General features: G+C 35.9%; 2 protein-coding genes across 2 annotated transcripts in view; one reads left to right on the forward strand and one right to left on the reverse strand.

Annotated features, from left to right (window-relative positions):
* The window catches only part of LOC140748942 (uncharacterized), a 459,083-nt gene that overhangs the window by 350,919 nt on the left and 90,576 nt on the right, over positions 1-17,588 (reverse strand). The window lies entirely within an intron of this gene.
* The window catches only part of LOC140748871 (furin-like protease 2), a 355,165-nt gene that overhangs the window by 319,146 nt on the left and 18,431 nt on the right, over positions 1-17,588 (forward strand). The window contains exon 4 of the mRNA XM_073081744.1: positions 10,495-10,599. Within this exon, the coding sequence (XP_072937845.1) occupies positions 10,495-10,599 (105 nt within the window). The remainder of the gene's footprint in view (positions 1-10,494; positions 10,600-17,588) is intronic.

The following is a 17,588-nucleotide window of genomic DNA, read 5'->3' on the forward strand; positions in this document are numbered from 1 at the left end:
AATGAAATTATTCATCCCTAAGGTCCATTACAGAAGTGGTCTTTCTCCTAAGGACTAAGTTATTGCCAAGTGGAACGATTACAGCAGATCCTTTTGGAAGAAATCCTAACATTCAGTAGCGGATTTCAAAACGACTATATATCTGGACACCCGATTAAGTTAAAGAGCTACTGGAAATAAACTGTAAATTTACGGCGAAATCTCTCTATAGTTTATAAAAATTAAATTAAATAAAGTTCTATCTACAAGTTTATTTATAAGCATTTAGATTTAGGCCGACACACGACCGATAGATCTTCATTTGTCAAAATATAACTTAATTAATCGCCGGTCGGTTCCGTTTATCGGTGGATAATTAAAAGTTGGGGCCCCAAAGGTTTCAATTAGGACAATAAGTTAATTTGGGAGTGAACTAATTGTAACTATTCCATGATGGAAATTGTTAAATACGTACCCTTTGATAGTTAACGAATATTTGACAATAGTTCGTTAACAATTAGTGCCCACAAAATGACGCTAACGCTACACTAGCTATTGTCATTCTAGTCTAGTATTATGGGTGTGAATTAAACATTAAAATTGATTTTAGCGAGATATAATTGCTTCATGTTTTTGAAACTTAAAAAAATGATTAAGTACACCACGGATGCCACCGTATGCCAGCGTACAATTTGAACAGATGACAGTTCTCGTTTGAAAATTAAAATATAACTTATTAAAACTTTCTAAAAGTAAAGCTATTCCTGTTGTGATGGTATTAACGAAACCTCTTCGTAATAAAAATCTTTCAATAGATTACTTTGCGATTTCATTGCGTTTTCAAGGTGTCAATGGTAGCCTGAAAGCTTTAGCAAGATACGTACCTAATATCTGGATGAGGCTGTAAATATAGAAAACAGTTATCATTTAATGTAGACAGCCTGAATAATGCATATCCAATTGATACTTGTATTAAAATTTCTACCGATTCCCTTCGTCAGCGCAGTGAACTATAGCCTTCATCCCTCTCTGAAAGGAGAACGAAGCCTAGCAATAGAGCAGTAATGGATTAACGTTGACTGAAAATATAATAAAATCCTGTCATTCGGTCCAATGAATTTAGGACGTATAATACTCCTAACAAACCCTAAACAAAAGGTCACATTTACCGTTTTCGAATAACGTTAATTGAATTTATTACATAACACAATGTGCGCGGTGTTGCGACATCGGTCGATTCAACGTCGAACAATAGCCGATTATGTATTTACATATATGCCGTTTCGTAACACTTAACCTTCGGTCACACCATTGTTGTGCACTTGTTGGTACTACAGAGTGACGTCTGTACGACATCTGTACCCTTACCAGGAGTTTTTACGTTTCGACAAATATGACGGTTTTGGTATTTGTTTACGTATTTGCCCATACAAATTCCAATCAGCGCCCCTAGCGGATCGTGTCAGAACTAGGAAATCGTATGGGCCAATACGTAAACAGATACCAAAACAGTCATATTTGTCGAAACGTAAAAACTCCTGGTAAGGGTACTGTACAAATGCGGTTGCTATGCGGTTGCTGCTTTTGGGGAGTGATGACAATAAGCACGTGATTTCTTACGTATTTTACTAAGAACGACAGTTATACGTAACACGTGTGCAACGAAATTAATTTCCGTAAGTACAATGGAGTAGATGTCCGATAGTTCGGAAGAAACTACGAATTCAGGCATACAAAGTAGACCTATACCTAACCCTCAACTAAATACATAATAAAAGACGCTTTCTACACTCACAACGCCACACTAGGATTACTATGTCAAGGGTGTTTTGGGGACACACATAGAAAAATACACAAAGTCTGAGAGAAAAATCTAAATTTATCCTTTAGATATCTGTCTGTCTGGGGATCGAACCCGGCACCCTCTGCGTGTCACAACGGTATGTTAAACTTTCCGTCATGCGTGTTACTCCTGAGGAATAAGCAGGAACGCCTCGGAAAAGTATGTCTCCCTTACCACTCCCTTCAAACCAGAACACAGCAGCATATAACATTGCTGTTATGAAGCAAAAAAAGGTATGTCGGTGCTGCCGCCGGAGTTGAACCTTCAACATCTGTATTTATATATATACTAGTTTTTGCCGGCGGCTTTGCCCGCGTTTAAAAGAAAATAATATAACATAGTAACATACATAAAACTGAAAATTCGTACCTTCAACTTTGCTAAAGACCATCACTTGATCAAATGCATAGTTTACGATTCAATCCTTGCTAATATCGATTAAAATAATCGGATGTTTTGGGTCCAAAGGATCGATTCTCCGATTAATCGATCTTAGATCGCCATCCCTAGTTTCCGTGGGATTTCCGGGATAAAAACTATTCTATGTCCTTTCTCGGGTCTCAGACTATCTTTGTATAAAATTTCTTTAAAATCGGTTCAGTGGTTTAGGCGTGAAGAAGAGACAACCAGACAGACAGACAGACAGACAGACAGACAGACAGACAGACAGACAGACAGAGTTACTTTTGGATTTACAATATTAAGTAAGGAGTAAGGATAATCTTAAATCCACAAAACAACGCTTCTTTACGGCCAGGATATGTGTGACAAACGACATTGCATTTTATATACAAAGGGAAGAGATAATAATATATCGTAGCATCGTTTCAGACGTGCTGCATAAATTGAGGGCGATGTGAAAAATAGTGCTGGCGAAGACATCCGACTTCGATATACGATGTAGAATTTCGCAGGTAACCCGATCGCGTACTACAATAGACCTCTGTATTTTCGTCTAAGATAGTCTATGTAAAACTAAAATAAACAAACTCTTTGTTTGTCTATTTTAGTTTTACATTTATTTATATAATTTTCTTGGTCTTATAGACTTTAAAAGTAATAGGAATCTTTGTAATTTCTGCCTAATAACTGCAGAAAACGTTTAACTGTTGTTTTCCAGTTTGAAGGGTGTGGTAAGGAACACAATCTTTAGAGGCCTTCCAATAGTCCCTGTGGAGAGAAACGCAACTGTGGTCGACCTCCGGTTATGAATGGTGTTGTTTACAAATATTTAAAAGCAGCAATTATCATAAATTAATAGAAACGTAGTGTTACTGTCGTGATTTCTTTTAAAATTAAACATAAAAACAATAAAGGAAAAGGTTTAACTTTACCTCATTTGATAATTTTGGATTGTGTTAGGCGCTGCTGTGTTCCGTTTTGAAGGGTGTGGTAAGGGAGACATACTTTTCAGAGGCGTTCCAGCTTAGTCCTCAGGAGTAGCGGCGCATCTGTGGCCGACCTCGGGTAGGAATATACAAATACAAATACAAATACAAAGTCTTTATTTGTAGAATAAGGTGTATACATTGGTGTTACAGTCAAGAATTTTCGCTCATTCTGCCATAAATGGCGTACAAATATAATTTTAAGTCGCATTTTATTCAAATTATTAAATTGTAGATACTAATTTCCAATATTATTAAAACGTTAATAAGATAAAATGTCACATAAAGATAAAAATGAATAATGTCAGTGGTATCACAATAGAAAATGTCAAAGAAGCATCAGTGGACAATAGTAGGTTATTATTGTATTTATAGTTCAATGTTAAGACCAAAACATTTCAGACCACTCAGCAAATCATAAATAATCATATGTAACTATTCGTCACTGTAGTTGAGAAACTCGACTAGACTATAAAAACATTTGTCAATTAAATATGTTTTTAAATTTCTTTTAAAACTGATAAGTTCCTCAATATTGCGTATATTTTTTGGAATTTTATTATACACCATAGGCGCTATTCCAAAGAAACTTTTTTGATACCAGCGACTTTTTGCTGGGATTGCGCACAACTTATCTTTGTGGCGTGCTCTTGGGATAAATTGAAATTTTTCGCTGTTCGTTCGTATGAAAATGGCGCATTCAAGAATGTAGAGTGATGGCAATGTGAGTATTTCATGTTTGATAAAATAAGGCCTGCACGAATCTCTCGGCTTTAAATCCCACATGGCCCTCATGCATCTTTTCTGTGATTTAAAGGCGAAGTCACGGTACATGGAGTTGCCCCAGAAAATAAGGCCATATCTTAGTGTTGAAGTCACAAAACTATGATAGGCTGTTAATACGACAGTTTGGTGGACAAGATTTCTTAATTTACGTAACATATATGAATATTTACTAAGCTTACTACACACCATATCAATATGATTTTTCCATTTTATTGCTTTGTCAATATGAAGTCCTAAAAACTTTATTACATCTGCGTCGTCAATTTTAGTTCCTGAGTAATTTATGTTTAAAATTGTATTATTATTAGTATTGGATGCTTTGTTACTATTAAAATTCATTATTTTCGTTTTTGATAAATTAATTTTTAAATTATTAATTTGAAACCATTGTATTATGTCAATAATTGATTTGTTAATGTCATTTTCTAATTCTCTTTCATCGTCATTTGTAAATAATATTGTACTATCGTCAGCAAATAGGGTCATAGGGTGGTGTATTTTTGCCGGTAAATCATTAATGTACATCAGGAACAGTAATGGCCCAAGTATACTACCTTGTGGCACACCGTGGGATATAGTTTTGCATTCAGATTCATAATATTTAAGACATTTTGTTTCTAAACATAAAGTTGACAATTGAGTGTATTGGTTCCTTTCTGTAAGGTATGATTTTAAAAGCTTTTGGGATGGTCCTCTAATCCTATCTGGGGTTGATTACACATGTTCATGGGCGGCAGTAGCCACTTACCATCAGGTGGACTGCATGCTCGTCTGCTACTAATATATTATAAAAAAAACGATCAGTTATCGCAAGTTAGAAATAAAATTTGTATATTGTAATTTTCCATTTATTTAAGTTGACATTAAATGTAAACGCAGTACCGTTTAATCTTAATTATGTGCCGTAGACAGCACATGTGCACGCATCGGATTATTTGAAGAGTGACAGAGTCAATGTGTAATTACGGGTACAAGAGGGAATTTCATATTAACCTGTCGACCCCTGTTCACCCTCAACTTGTTTGCAGATAAACCGTGTCGAAGCTTTTTCGAAATGTGTTTTCATTCATTAATATATCCTCATTACGGCTTATTAAGAAGTATGTGCAGTTGAAATCTTTATCGATAAATGGTCAATTGGTCATTCAAACTCAAATGAATAAAAAAATGGAAATTATTTTTGCACAATGATTTTGAACGCCTATATATCCTAAAAGGATTTATCTATACCCATATATATTTTACATGAGCATATGCCCTTTATGACTATTGCATTTCACCCACTGCTGGCCATACCTATTTTACACGAGCATATGCCCTTTATGGCATATTGCATTGCACCCAGTTGTATTGCGGTGCGGGTTGAGAACTACCATAAATGTTAAAGGTTCAAAGGACGCAAATACTCTTATAAACATACGGTCTTATTCATAAAAAATGCTTATAGAAGGTTTTAAGCACTCATTAGTTAAAGTGTTCAATAAGCTTATAAAACGTTCTATAAAATTGCTTATTCATAAACGTTCCATAAACCTTCTATAACTAATGTGTCGCTAAAGTCAAGTATAAATGAAAATGTTGCCATTATAGTGAAGTTCGGCGAACAAATTGACGAATATCCATAGATAAACATCATTAAATGACATTATTTCGTACTAAAAAATATTCTGTCTTGACATTCTTGTCAATGGGTTGTCGATAAAACCAAATCACATGTCAGTGTCATTGTATTTGTAAATACCGCGAATTTAAAAATATTTTATTTGTTAAAATGGGATGTGAAGCAAAAGTTGTTAAAAGATAAAGGAGTGAAAATTGGTTGGATATTAATGTTTTATGTAATATTGATATAATTATATAAAGTTAAATTCAATTAAGTTTCGTTTTGTAAACATTCGCAATATCTTATGGCAGTAAACCCTGTATTTCAGAAGGTGTACCAGGACCTCTGCGATCTAATTTACGATCATTACGTACGAGATCAATTATAAAATTTACTGTCGATTTATTAAAGCGATAACGCTTCCTATAGTCTAATGAAAACAGATCACTCTTTGGTGCAATGTTCTTCGAAGTGGATGGTTTTCTAGATTTTTAATAATCTAAGCTTTGTAACATTTGCATTGTAATTTAAAATAGTGTTATAATAATGTTATTTATCGGATATTAAAATAAATTATTTCAAGTTTGTATACAAAATGGACATTGACATAATTTATTAAAAACGTATTGTCAAATTAGGTTAGTAATCACGAATCAGCTGTTGAGAGTCGGCCATCTTTGCCTTATATCACTGTTATAGTAGGGTTCTGGCCTCTATAAGTTATAGAAGGTTTATAGAACGGTTTAGTGCCTAAAATGCGTTTATGAATAACACTTTTTGACAATCGTACTATAGCAACGTTATAAGTGTGCTATAACTTTTTATGAATAAGACCGATAGTCTATAGACTAACGTATGTGTTTGTTTGTCGCGGGAATGTAACGCGCGAATTTTATGTGATTTATTATTTAGGAAAGCTTGAATCTTAATTTATCTCGAGAAACAATAATAATATCCTTTTATTCTGAAACGTAGGGTTAGGTTAATTATTTGTATTGAATGTAAATGTAATTCGTTTCTATTTTCTATAACATCGAATAGATACAAATATTACATAACAGTTCGGTATAACGATCAAACGGTAACGTATGCAGTGGCATATACCTTATTGCATTGCGGAGCGGGCGGCGCATTGATCCTACCATGAACGTTAACAGGTCAGCGGGCGCAAATACCAGTATAAACGTTTATTCTACGTTAAATGTGTATTTTTATTACATAATACGTGGAATGGGATGTTTCTTAGTCACAATAAAGCAATGGGCGAATATTGTGTAAATTTTATAGCGAAAACTTGATCCTTAACCCAGGATTGTTCTATTCCGGAAATATAGTGAATTTTCAAATACAAAATTGATTTAGTCATACTACTTCATGTACATAAGATATATTTGTATTTCTAATACGTCGAATAAATACAAATACTGCAATCAAACGGTAACTTATGCAGTGGCATATACCATATTGCATTGCGGAACGTTAACAGGTCAGCGGGCGCAAATACCAGTATAAACGTTTATTCTGTACGCTAAATGTGTATTTCTATTATACGTGGAATGGGATGTTTGTTCGTCCCGGAAAACGCGATGGAACTGCGATTACAGACCCAGACCCAGCTAATCACCGCTACTAATACATTAATTATTTGTAAATCATGTAAGTACAACATATTTGTACTGACGTAGATAAATATATGGATATAGGTACAACGTTTTTTTTTGTTTACGAGGGTGAAACCTTCAAAAGGTACCCGGCGACGTGGGAGCGACGCCGGGTTATGTGGGATTTTTACCTCACTACAACTACAGGGACTACAACTACAGGGACGGATATAGGTACACCTAGGAATAGAAACTGTTGATTTCTAAGTAAGTAGATAGAGATAGCTATAGATGCACCCAAGAAACGTTGCCATTACCTTAAATTAAATCTTATTTCATAAAGATACTTTAAGAGTGTAAAGAAAAGTCCTCAGAAACACGATCGACAAAGGTTCCGTACAAAAGTGCCACTTTCCACCATTTTCTATAGACAAAGCGTGTCCAATGAATACGTACAATTAATCCGAGCTATTGTGAGCCCATCATTCGTTCTAATAATAGTTCAATTGACTGATGACTGCTGGCCGATTCGATTGAACTAAATTGTGGTAGTAGGTATACGTTATGTGAAAGCATCGGTGCATCGTCAACATATTACTGTCTCTCTACTGGGCACGGGTCTCCTCTCGGAATGAGAAGGGTTTAAGCCATACTACTCCGCGCTAGCGAAGTGCAAGGAGATTGACACTTTCATCTTTGAGATTTTTAAAGAACTTTTTGGGCGTGCAAGTTTCCTCGGGATATTGATTTTCACCGTTAGAGCAAATGATAATTAATTTCTAAAAGGCGCTAATTATTCAAAATCAAAGGTCAATGCCAGGGATTCGGACCTTAGACCCTCCGATTAAGAGACCGATTTTCAACCCTAAGGCTATCACTGCTATAATCGCGGAGTACGTGCGATGAAAATATGAAGTCATTATAACGAAATACATCATCACTAGTTTGCGCCCGGGGCGGAGGTCAAATTCGCCGCCCTTATGAGAATAGGCCGAGAATGCAAGTAGTATATTACGAAAAACTTGTAATTTGTGAGGTTTTACTGCTCTCTGAAAAGTAAAAACCAAAAAATGTATAGTATACTTTAGTGGCCAATCGATGGCAGATCTTATCATAGTGATCATAACGCCTCCAAGTATGTAAGCAACTGAAATGAAATGAAATGAAATGAAATGAAATGAAATGAAATGAAATGAAATGAAATGAAATGAAATATATTTATTTTGTATAGGCCAACGGCGGCACTTACAAATTGTCAGTTACAATATTTTCTTAAACTACTACCGGATCGGAACGCGACCTCTATACATATAGTCCAATGATAACCAAACAGTACCGACAATTTAACATACTGTCGAAGCAAGAAAGAAATATATCTACTACAGGTTACCATCCAACTTCCAACCGTGCCAGATGTTGCTGAAATTGGTCCGTAACTGTACCCTTACTAATACGTGGCCAATACGTAAACAAATACCAAAACAGTCATATTTGTCGAAACGTAAAAACTCCTGGTAAGGGTACTGTACATGCCACAGGACTAAGCGCTTCTCTTATTCCACTTAGTTGCAATAAAAACAGAATTTAATGTACATTTTAAAATTGTATACTTTACGGTAACAGGATTAAAATGATACATTCCACTAGGCGAAATAAACGCGGACAGTTAATAGCTCGGACGTTAAACGTAAACGTAGCGCCTACACCCCATCCCCTTTTGCAGGTGAAACGCCAGGTAATATAATCCGAGGGTAGATGGTCCATAACTTTTGTTTGGCCCGGACACTTCCCATATTCGTACGGCGAGATCGCTTCCAATTCTGCAATGCTGATGAATTGCAATCATCGTTTAACATCTGTGTACTACTATAATAATGCTGAACAGTTATCTTGTCAGAATTTGAATTGTTATCAAATATGTGTGTCGCTGTCTTACTGTTTGACATGGAATATTCGATTAGAATTGTAAGCAATTGTCCACGCTGAGCTAATGCAATGTAGGCTTTATCACTTACACATTTTGCTTTGCCGATAAAACACGTTATTCTTTATACACATATATCTTGGAAAATGTAAACATTTATTTACTTAAATAAGTGAAATTTGTTATTCGTAAAATCTGATAATAATGAATAGTCTACGAATCTGTTTATATACAAAAGCAACTAAATACATAGTCAAGAGCAACATTTGACAGTGCATTAACCACCGCTAAAAGATACCAGTTACCAAATACTTGAATAATGAAGCAATAGTAGCCAAAGGCTTGACATGAGGTTCCTCAAAAAAAGTTGCAAATAAAACTCTCCTTTAAAGCCGGCAATGCATTGGCATTTCTTTGGTGTTGCAAATGTCTTTAGGCTACGGTAATTACTTTCCATCAGGTCGCCAGCCTTATCGTTAGGTTCCATTAAAAAAAACTTGTATGATATTCATTTGCGGGACAATCAAGTCCGTTGTCCTGGAAATTATTCCACATAATTATTTGTGGCCACCCCAACCAGGGGCTATATTTAGGGAAACTTACGCCAACCGCAATAAATTATAGCGGATGTGAAAAATTAAGCGCGATACCACTTGTACCTTCTTGTTCCGTTTTGTTTTTGGAACTTTGGAGCAAACTGCTCCGGTTGTTGGGGCGAAATTGGAGCGAGGCTTTTTTATGATATAATATTTTTTTTTGGTCGCGATTTTTTTAGAATATATTAGAATTTTTCATTAATGACGAAAATGGTGGAATAAATTATTGTGTTTAAAGTTTTGTATTTGTATGTATGTAACAATTGTAAGTACATATATACATAGGTAAGCATATTGTAATTGTTCAGTATAATTTTTAACATTCAACGTACATAGTTAAAATTTTAAAATGGTATGATTGAATCCTTTTGAAAAAAAAAAACTGAATTATACGTGAATAGTGTTAAAGTTACACGCATTAGAACATTCAAATCGCTCTACTGTAAAGTTGTGAAAACGCACTTGCACCAGTTTACGTAGGACCCGTCGATGTATTAGTCTCTTGCAAATATGTATTCATTTCATTAGCCCAGCGAGGCTAATTGATCTTTTTGTTCTTAGGGATTATTCTTAAGGAGGTAACTAACGACCGACAATGATGTCGTCAGCGACTGTCGCTGGCTATCGTCCTCTTGCACCACCGGTCTTCAGCGACTGTTGGCTAATATCGACATGAACTTATATGTGAGCCTTTGAAGATCGATTGGTTCTTTAGAGATAAATTTAATTATGTTTTTAAAGGTTTTTTATTAATTTGGTTTTTAATTGTTCCAGATTGGATCATTGAAGGGGTACTACTTGTTATCCCACCACCAAGTCCACAAACGGTCTACGGAGCCGAGCCACGAACACCATCGAAAGTTAAATGACGAACCACATGTAAGTAGATACAACCATGTTTAAAGTTTTCATACGTCAAAGTGAAAAAACGGAATCTTTTATTATATCACATTCATATTTGAACTTTAGCTTTCACTTAGCGTTCAGTATTCCTAGTCAGATAAATTGCAAAAGGTTTCAGGGTTTCAGGTTCTATTCTTGACTTATTTTTCTTTATTATCTGTTTGGATATCCATCTATATTTTGTGATAGACGTAGTTTGAAATTTTAAGTAGTCAAAGGCTTAAAATATTGATCCGATTAAAAATAGGATAGAAAAACGGACAAACATACGTACAAAGAATCTATATATATATAAGAGATTTCCACGTATATAGTCACTCATCACGATATCTCTGGAACCATTAGAGCTAAAGACTTGAAATTTGGTAGGAATATTCTTTTCACCGAGTAGAGGTCAGCTAAGAACGGATTTTTTGATATTCCACCGTTAAGGGGGTTAAATGGGGGTTGGAAGTTAATATGAAAGTCCGTCAGTTTTAAAGCAAACTAGATGAAAATTGGTATTTAGCTTTCTGATTTAAAGTAATAAAAATCTAATCTAAGGGTTTTTCCAAAATCAACCCTAAAGGTGGTTAAATAGGGGTTGACAGGTTATTTTAAATTTTGCCATTTTGGAAGCCAGCACTATGAAAGTTAGCCATTGCTTTGCTGGTTAGATATAAAATAACTTTAGTTCTACCGTTTTTGGAAAATCAACCCCTATGTGGGTTAAATAAGGGTTGTAAGTTTGTATAGAATTCCCCCAGTTTTGATGTAAACGCTATCAAAATCGGTATTTAGGTTTTCGATTAAAAATAATTAAATACCTATTTCACCATTTTTGGAAAATCAACCCTTAAGTTGGTAAAATAAGGGTTAACAGCTTATTTTAAAATTTGCCAATTTGAAAGCCAGCACTATGTAAGTTTGCATTGGCTCACTGGTTAGATACAGTGGAACTATAATTCTACCGTTTAGAAAATGAACCCTCATTTGGGTTAAATAAGGGTTGTAAGTTTGTATGAGAGTCCCCCAGTTTTGATGTAAACTGTATACAAATCGGTATCTGGGTTTCGATAGAAAATAATTAATCATCTATTTCATTGTTTTTGGAAAATCATCCCTTAAGTTCGTTAAATGGGGGTTGGAATTTTATTTCAAACTCCGTTAATTCGGAAGCAAGGACTATAAAAACTTGCATTTGGCTTCCTGTTGGAAATAATAGAACTTTTTTAACACCATTTATGGAAAATCTATCCTCAAGAGGGTAAAATAGGGGTTGTAAGTTTGTATGAAAGTCCACCAGTTTTGAAGTAAACTGTATAAAAATCGGTATTTGGGTTTTCAATAGAAAATAATTAAACACTTATTTCATTTTTTTTTGGAAAATCATCCCTTAAGGTCGTTAATTGGGGGTTGGAATTTTATTCCAAACTCCGTTAATTCGGAAGCAAGGACTATAAAAACTTGCATTTGGTTTTCCTGTTAGAAATAATAGAACTTTTTAACACCATTTATGGAAAATCTACCCTCAAGAGGGTAAAAAAGGGGATGTAAGTTTGTATGAAAGTCCTCCAGTTTTAATGTAAACTGTATAAAAATCGGTATTTCGGTTTTCGATAGAAAATAATTAAACACCTATACCATTATTTTTGGAAAATCATCCCTTAAGGTCGTTAAATGGGGGTTGGAATTTTATTTCAAACTCCGTTAATGCGGGAGCGACCACTATGAAAAATTATCATTACAATCAATGAAGCATCTGAGTCACAGTTTTTTTTAGATTTTTAGATCAACCCTTAAGACTGCTATAGAAGGGTGTATGCATTATGCCTTTCTGTTTACACATCTGTTTCAGCATTTTAGCAACTCAACAATCAACCACCATTAGGGTACTATTTTTTTTTATACTATAGAAGTAGAAGACGAGCATGCAGTCCACCTGATGGTAAGTGGCTACTGCCGCCCATGGACATCTGTAATCAACCCCAGATAGGATTAGATATTCCTACCTGAGGTCAGCCACAGATGCGCCGCTACCCCTGAGGACTAAGTTGGAACGCCTCGGAAAAGTCTGTCTCCCTTACCACACCCTTAAAAACGGAACACAGCAGCGCCTAACACTGCTGTTATTAGGTAGAAATAGGTGTGGCGGTGGTGCCGCCGGAGTCGAACCACAAAGGGTTTTACCACCTTTAGAAACCTATAAGTAAAGGAAGATTCTTTAAAAACCGTTATTGAAGTTACTTCCTTTGGCGTGTCTGGAAAAAGAACAGAGTGCAGAGAGAGGTTTAGTGTAGGGTGAAATTCCACGGGCCATCGTAACATATATTTTTAACATGGGAATGTATTACGCGTGTTGAAGTGCACATCGAAGGTTTTTTAGGGTTCCGTACATAAAGGATAAAAACGGAACTCTATTACTAAGACTTCACTGTCTGTCCGTCTGTCCGTGTGTCACAGGGCTCTATCTCTGATACCGTAATAGATAGACATTTGAAATTCTTACAGAGGATGCATAACGGTGGCCGCTATAACAACAAATACTAAAAATAAAAAAGTTGAAAACAAAAAGGGGTCCCCATACAACAAACTGCTATTCGATATATTTCCAACTCACTTTTAAACCGTTAGAGGTAGACAGTTGAAATTTTCACAAAATGTGTAAATAAAAATTTTAGTTGTACGGAATGCTCAAGGTGCGGGTTGGACTTGCACTTGGTAAATTATTAGTAACGCGCAGACCCGCGGGCCACAAGAAAAGTCGCGGGCCATACACCACCCGTGGGTGTCGGCTTGCCGACCGCAGGTGTTGAATTAGCTTTCAGAAATTTGATGATAAAGTATTTATTGATACATATGTACATAGGAATGTTTTTGAAATTCTACTAAGGAGGTAAAAGAAGTGTTATATGTATATATACGGGAATCTTTTAGGTTCGAAGTTAGAAACGTAAAATTTCAGATAACGTCTATTCAGACAAATACACGACAACGTGGACGGGTGCAAATTTCATATATGATAATGCGTAATTTTGGTATACTGATTAGGTACATCGCAACTACTTTGGACACACTGCGTGCCAACATTTTGTCCTGCCGTGGGGTATGGTTGTGGTTATGCGTGGATTAGTGATGGTTATGTGATAGACATATAGACCTTGGATTAAAATTTTGGGCTAGAACAGGGCTACAGTATCCCCTGCCTGTCGTACGAGACTAAAGGGGGACTTCAGGATTTGCGGGCAGCAAGAATGGGAGCTCTAACCGCCCAGCCAGCTACCCTGGAAAGAACCACTGTATGTAAGGCCACATATAACATGGACGGTTCCTATAGAATAGAGTAAATAATAATTATTGTATCCTACATGAAACTTATATTTTAAAGAAAGTTTCATTACAGTCCACTAATTAGAATTTTAGTGTATGTTTCTGAAGAAAGCTTGACCAATTTAGTTACACAGTGAATAAAAAAAGCTTTTATTAATTAAATATTAATGCTATTTTATCGTTAAAATTGTTAAAGGTACAAATTTACGATTACAGTTACGAGTATTTGTCTGTTATATGATATTTTTTTTACGCGGGCGAAGCCGCGGGGTTCTGCTAGTAATATAATAACTTCCTGTACATATAAAATGGAACCTATGCTTGAAAGTCTCCCGCCATTACGAAAACATACATTAACCTAAACAAACATGAAAAATATGATGATACCACGAGAGGAGTATTAAAAATGTAGATAAGTTACGTGTTTCCTTTTTAAAAGTGTAATTTAGCTGAGACAACAGCGGTATTTGTAGAACAGCTTTAAAGGAAGCGACGTAACCACCGGGACGTTCTAATGTGATTGTTAATTGAAAGAAAGAAAAGAAAATGGGAAATATGAAGAAGAAATGATAAGGAAATATTTGCAACTGAATATAAGGTACTTGATAATTCGGTTTTATTTTTGAAAGTGCTTTAGACGAAATGATAAGGAAATATTTGCAACTGAATATAAGGTACTTGATAATTCGGTTTTATTTTTGAATGTGGGTTAGTAGTACGAATGAAGTTCAACTGGTGTGGCACCACTCCCTCACCTATCTTTAGTGTGAAGCAATTCTTGCGTTTTCGTAGGTGTGGATGCCAGTTGATTTACATATGAGGATACTTTGTTAGTCCTTAGGGGTGGTAACGCCTCCGGTTGCGTTCCTTGGAGATCCCGGAGCCCTCTACGCAGCGTCGAGGACGGCCACCGGGGAGGTTTTAGTGCGGTAAAAATCCCACATAACCCTGCGTCGCTCCCACGGTGCCAGGTACCTTTTGAAGGTTTCCCCCTCGTGAACAAAAAAAAAAAAAGAAAAAAAAGGGGTGGTAACGCACCTGTAATCATTAAACCATCTGAAAGTTAGGTGTGGTAGCATCCTCTGTGGTTCGACTCCGGCGGCATGACCGGCACACCCACATTTTCCTAATACTTAGAACATAGCAGCGCTTAACAGCAGTGTTAAGCGCTGCTATGTTCTAAGTTTGAAGGGTGTAGTAAGGGAGTCATACTTTTCCGAGGCATTCCAGCTTAGTCCTCAGGACTATTCAGGTGCTCCTATGTATATTATAAAAAAAATCGGGTTCGGGAAGAACCCCTGCTCTTTGTAAGCTCTTATAAAAATATATCTGGGATTGGGTATTTGTGTATATATGTGTATTTTTTGTATACACATGAATACCTAGTGTGAGATGCCTAATATGAGCATAGTGTTATAGATAGCGCTATTGTCGAATATATTAAGGAATTTCGTTACTTTTTTCGTTATTCGCCCGACAACGCTCGTACGTTACACAACAAAAATACGAATTCGGCACACAAGAGATGTATAACAGGAGAAAAAGATTAACAGAGGTCAAGGCTGGCTCCACAATGCGGGCTCGTGCGGCCACGTGTCTGTTCTTCTCGGTAAATTGTCGGTAGGGATGGCGATCTGATATCGATTAATCAAAGAATCGATCTTTTGGGCCAAAAAAATCGATTACTTTAAATCAATCTCCAGTAATGGGTCGATTCAGTGAATCGATCTGTCATCCTAGAAAATCGAAAGTCTATCTTTTCGAAGTTGGTTGAATGTGTTGTAGACATTTTGCTGATGGATTTGTACGTTGCTCGTATTTCATTGCTTGTTTGGTCGTGGTGACCTTTGTTTTCGCTATCTAGGACCTTTTTTAACTGAAAAGATCGAACATCGATTTTTGGATAATCGTTTCTTTGGCCCTCGATTTTTTTGTAAATCGATTATTACACTTCGATTCGATTCGATTCGATTCAAGAATCGATTTTTTTTGGTAAGAAAATCCCATCCCTAATCGTCGGAGTGAAACATTTCTGATTAAAGTAACTTTTTATGTTTAATCCGTTGTTCGATGGTCCGTGATTTCTGTAGGAAAAGTCCAAGGAGTGGAATTTTCCTTATCTATATTTGTATTGGAATTGTGTTTTATTTATTTTTGTTGGTGTCAAATTTTTAAACGTTTTTTTTTCCGAACTCAACCGATTTTGTAAATGTCATTCGTATTTGACGTTTTGATATTGATAATAAATTTTCTTGAAATATTATCTGATTCCACATGAATACACTGTGCAGAATTGTTTATAAAATTTCATTTTTTTATTTAAAGGATTGTAAGGTACCAAAAGCTATTAAATTCCTCGCTGTCAGTTTGTCTGTGTTAATTCTGAAAATGGTTGAAACCAGTTCAAACTATTACGACGATTTCACATGAATATGTTTAGCCACAATGGAGAGTAACGTAAGCTTATTCTAAAATTTCCTGCAATCCAGGCGTACAGTATAAGAGGAATTATGAACAGAAATTCGCTTCGACATAAATTCGTAGCTGCTTTACGTTTTAAGCTAGTACTCCCCGAATAGAAACTGGATTCCATATGAACTCGACTTGAAGGGTGTCAAGAGAATATTTAAGGCACTTCTGCTTTTTTATAACTCTAACTCCAAACTCGAATTCACGCAATTTGAACGATACCAAATTATCAGAAGTCTTCTATTAAATATCATAAGGAGAAGGACCATCACTGTCATTTGGGCTGTGGTAATTCTAATAGCTGTTGACTGTTGAAGAAACCCTATTTCTTTTCTACTTTCTGTACTTTTATAGCAAAAGCAGGCTACGTCATAAGCTTTGTCTAAAATCTTTTGCCTTCTAGGGGTTGAGTATATGGGGGTATAAGAACAGAAACTGGATTCAATAAAATGTTGTTTTCTGTACTATAGCTGAGTGGAACAAATCCGTCTCCGCTTCACGCGAGGGCGGGCGGCGATGAGGGTTTTGTTTCGCTGTTCCGCCCCGACGCTTTCCGTTTGATTGTGTATCGGTATCTGAGGATAAGCTTTACGATCGTACCGTCTTGACTGTGACGAGTAATGAGTTTTTTATCATTCCTATAGTGTTGTCTAGATGACGCGCCGGATCTGGATGATGCGTGGAAGGCCGAAATGAGACATGCTGTAGAATATGGATCGATTGTAAGAGCACCTGGGAGAAATTTATTGTTTTCTAATTCTTGAATTTCAGTTTGGAATTCGCGAAATTTGAACCAAAGTATCTAAAGCCGTTTAAGGATCATCAATGCCATTTGTCTGTGGTAATTCTGACAGATGTAAAAGAAATAGGTTTCATCGGGATTTTATGACAAGAAATTGGCTATTATGTTATACGCTTCGTCTAAAGTATTACACGTCAAGTTTACACATGAGGGGTTGAATATTTTGAGCGCACTTCTTTTTTGATATAATTCTTTCATTAGAATTTTTGCCTACTTTTTGCTTGCTGACTTTTCAGCGACGGCATTATGGTTATAATATATTTCCGAAATCTTATGGAATGAATGAGTAATTTTCTTGTAATGAGTTGATTCTCTTTGACTTCCTAGACAAGTAGCTTCTTAAACGTCGTCATTGTAATCTCCATTTTGAAACCTGATGGATTGA

This window comes from Epargyreus clarus, unplaced genomic scaffold (genome assembly GCF_041222505.1).
Source record: "Epargyreus clarus isolate Ecla_fem2 unplaced genomic scaffold, WU_Ecla_fem_2.2 ptg000017l, whole genome shotgun sequence".
Classification (NCBI taxonomy): domain Eukaryota; kingdom Metazoa; phylum Arthropoda; class Insecta; order Lepidoptera; family Hesperiidae; genus Epargyreus; species Epargyreus clarus.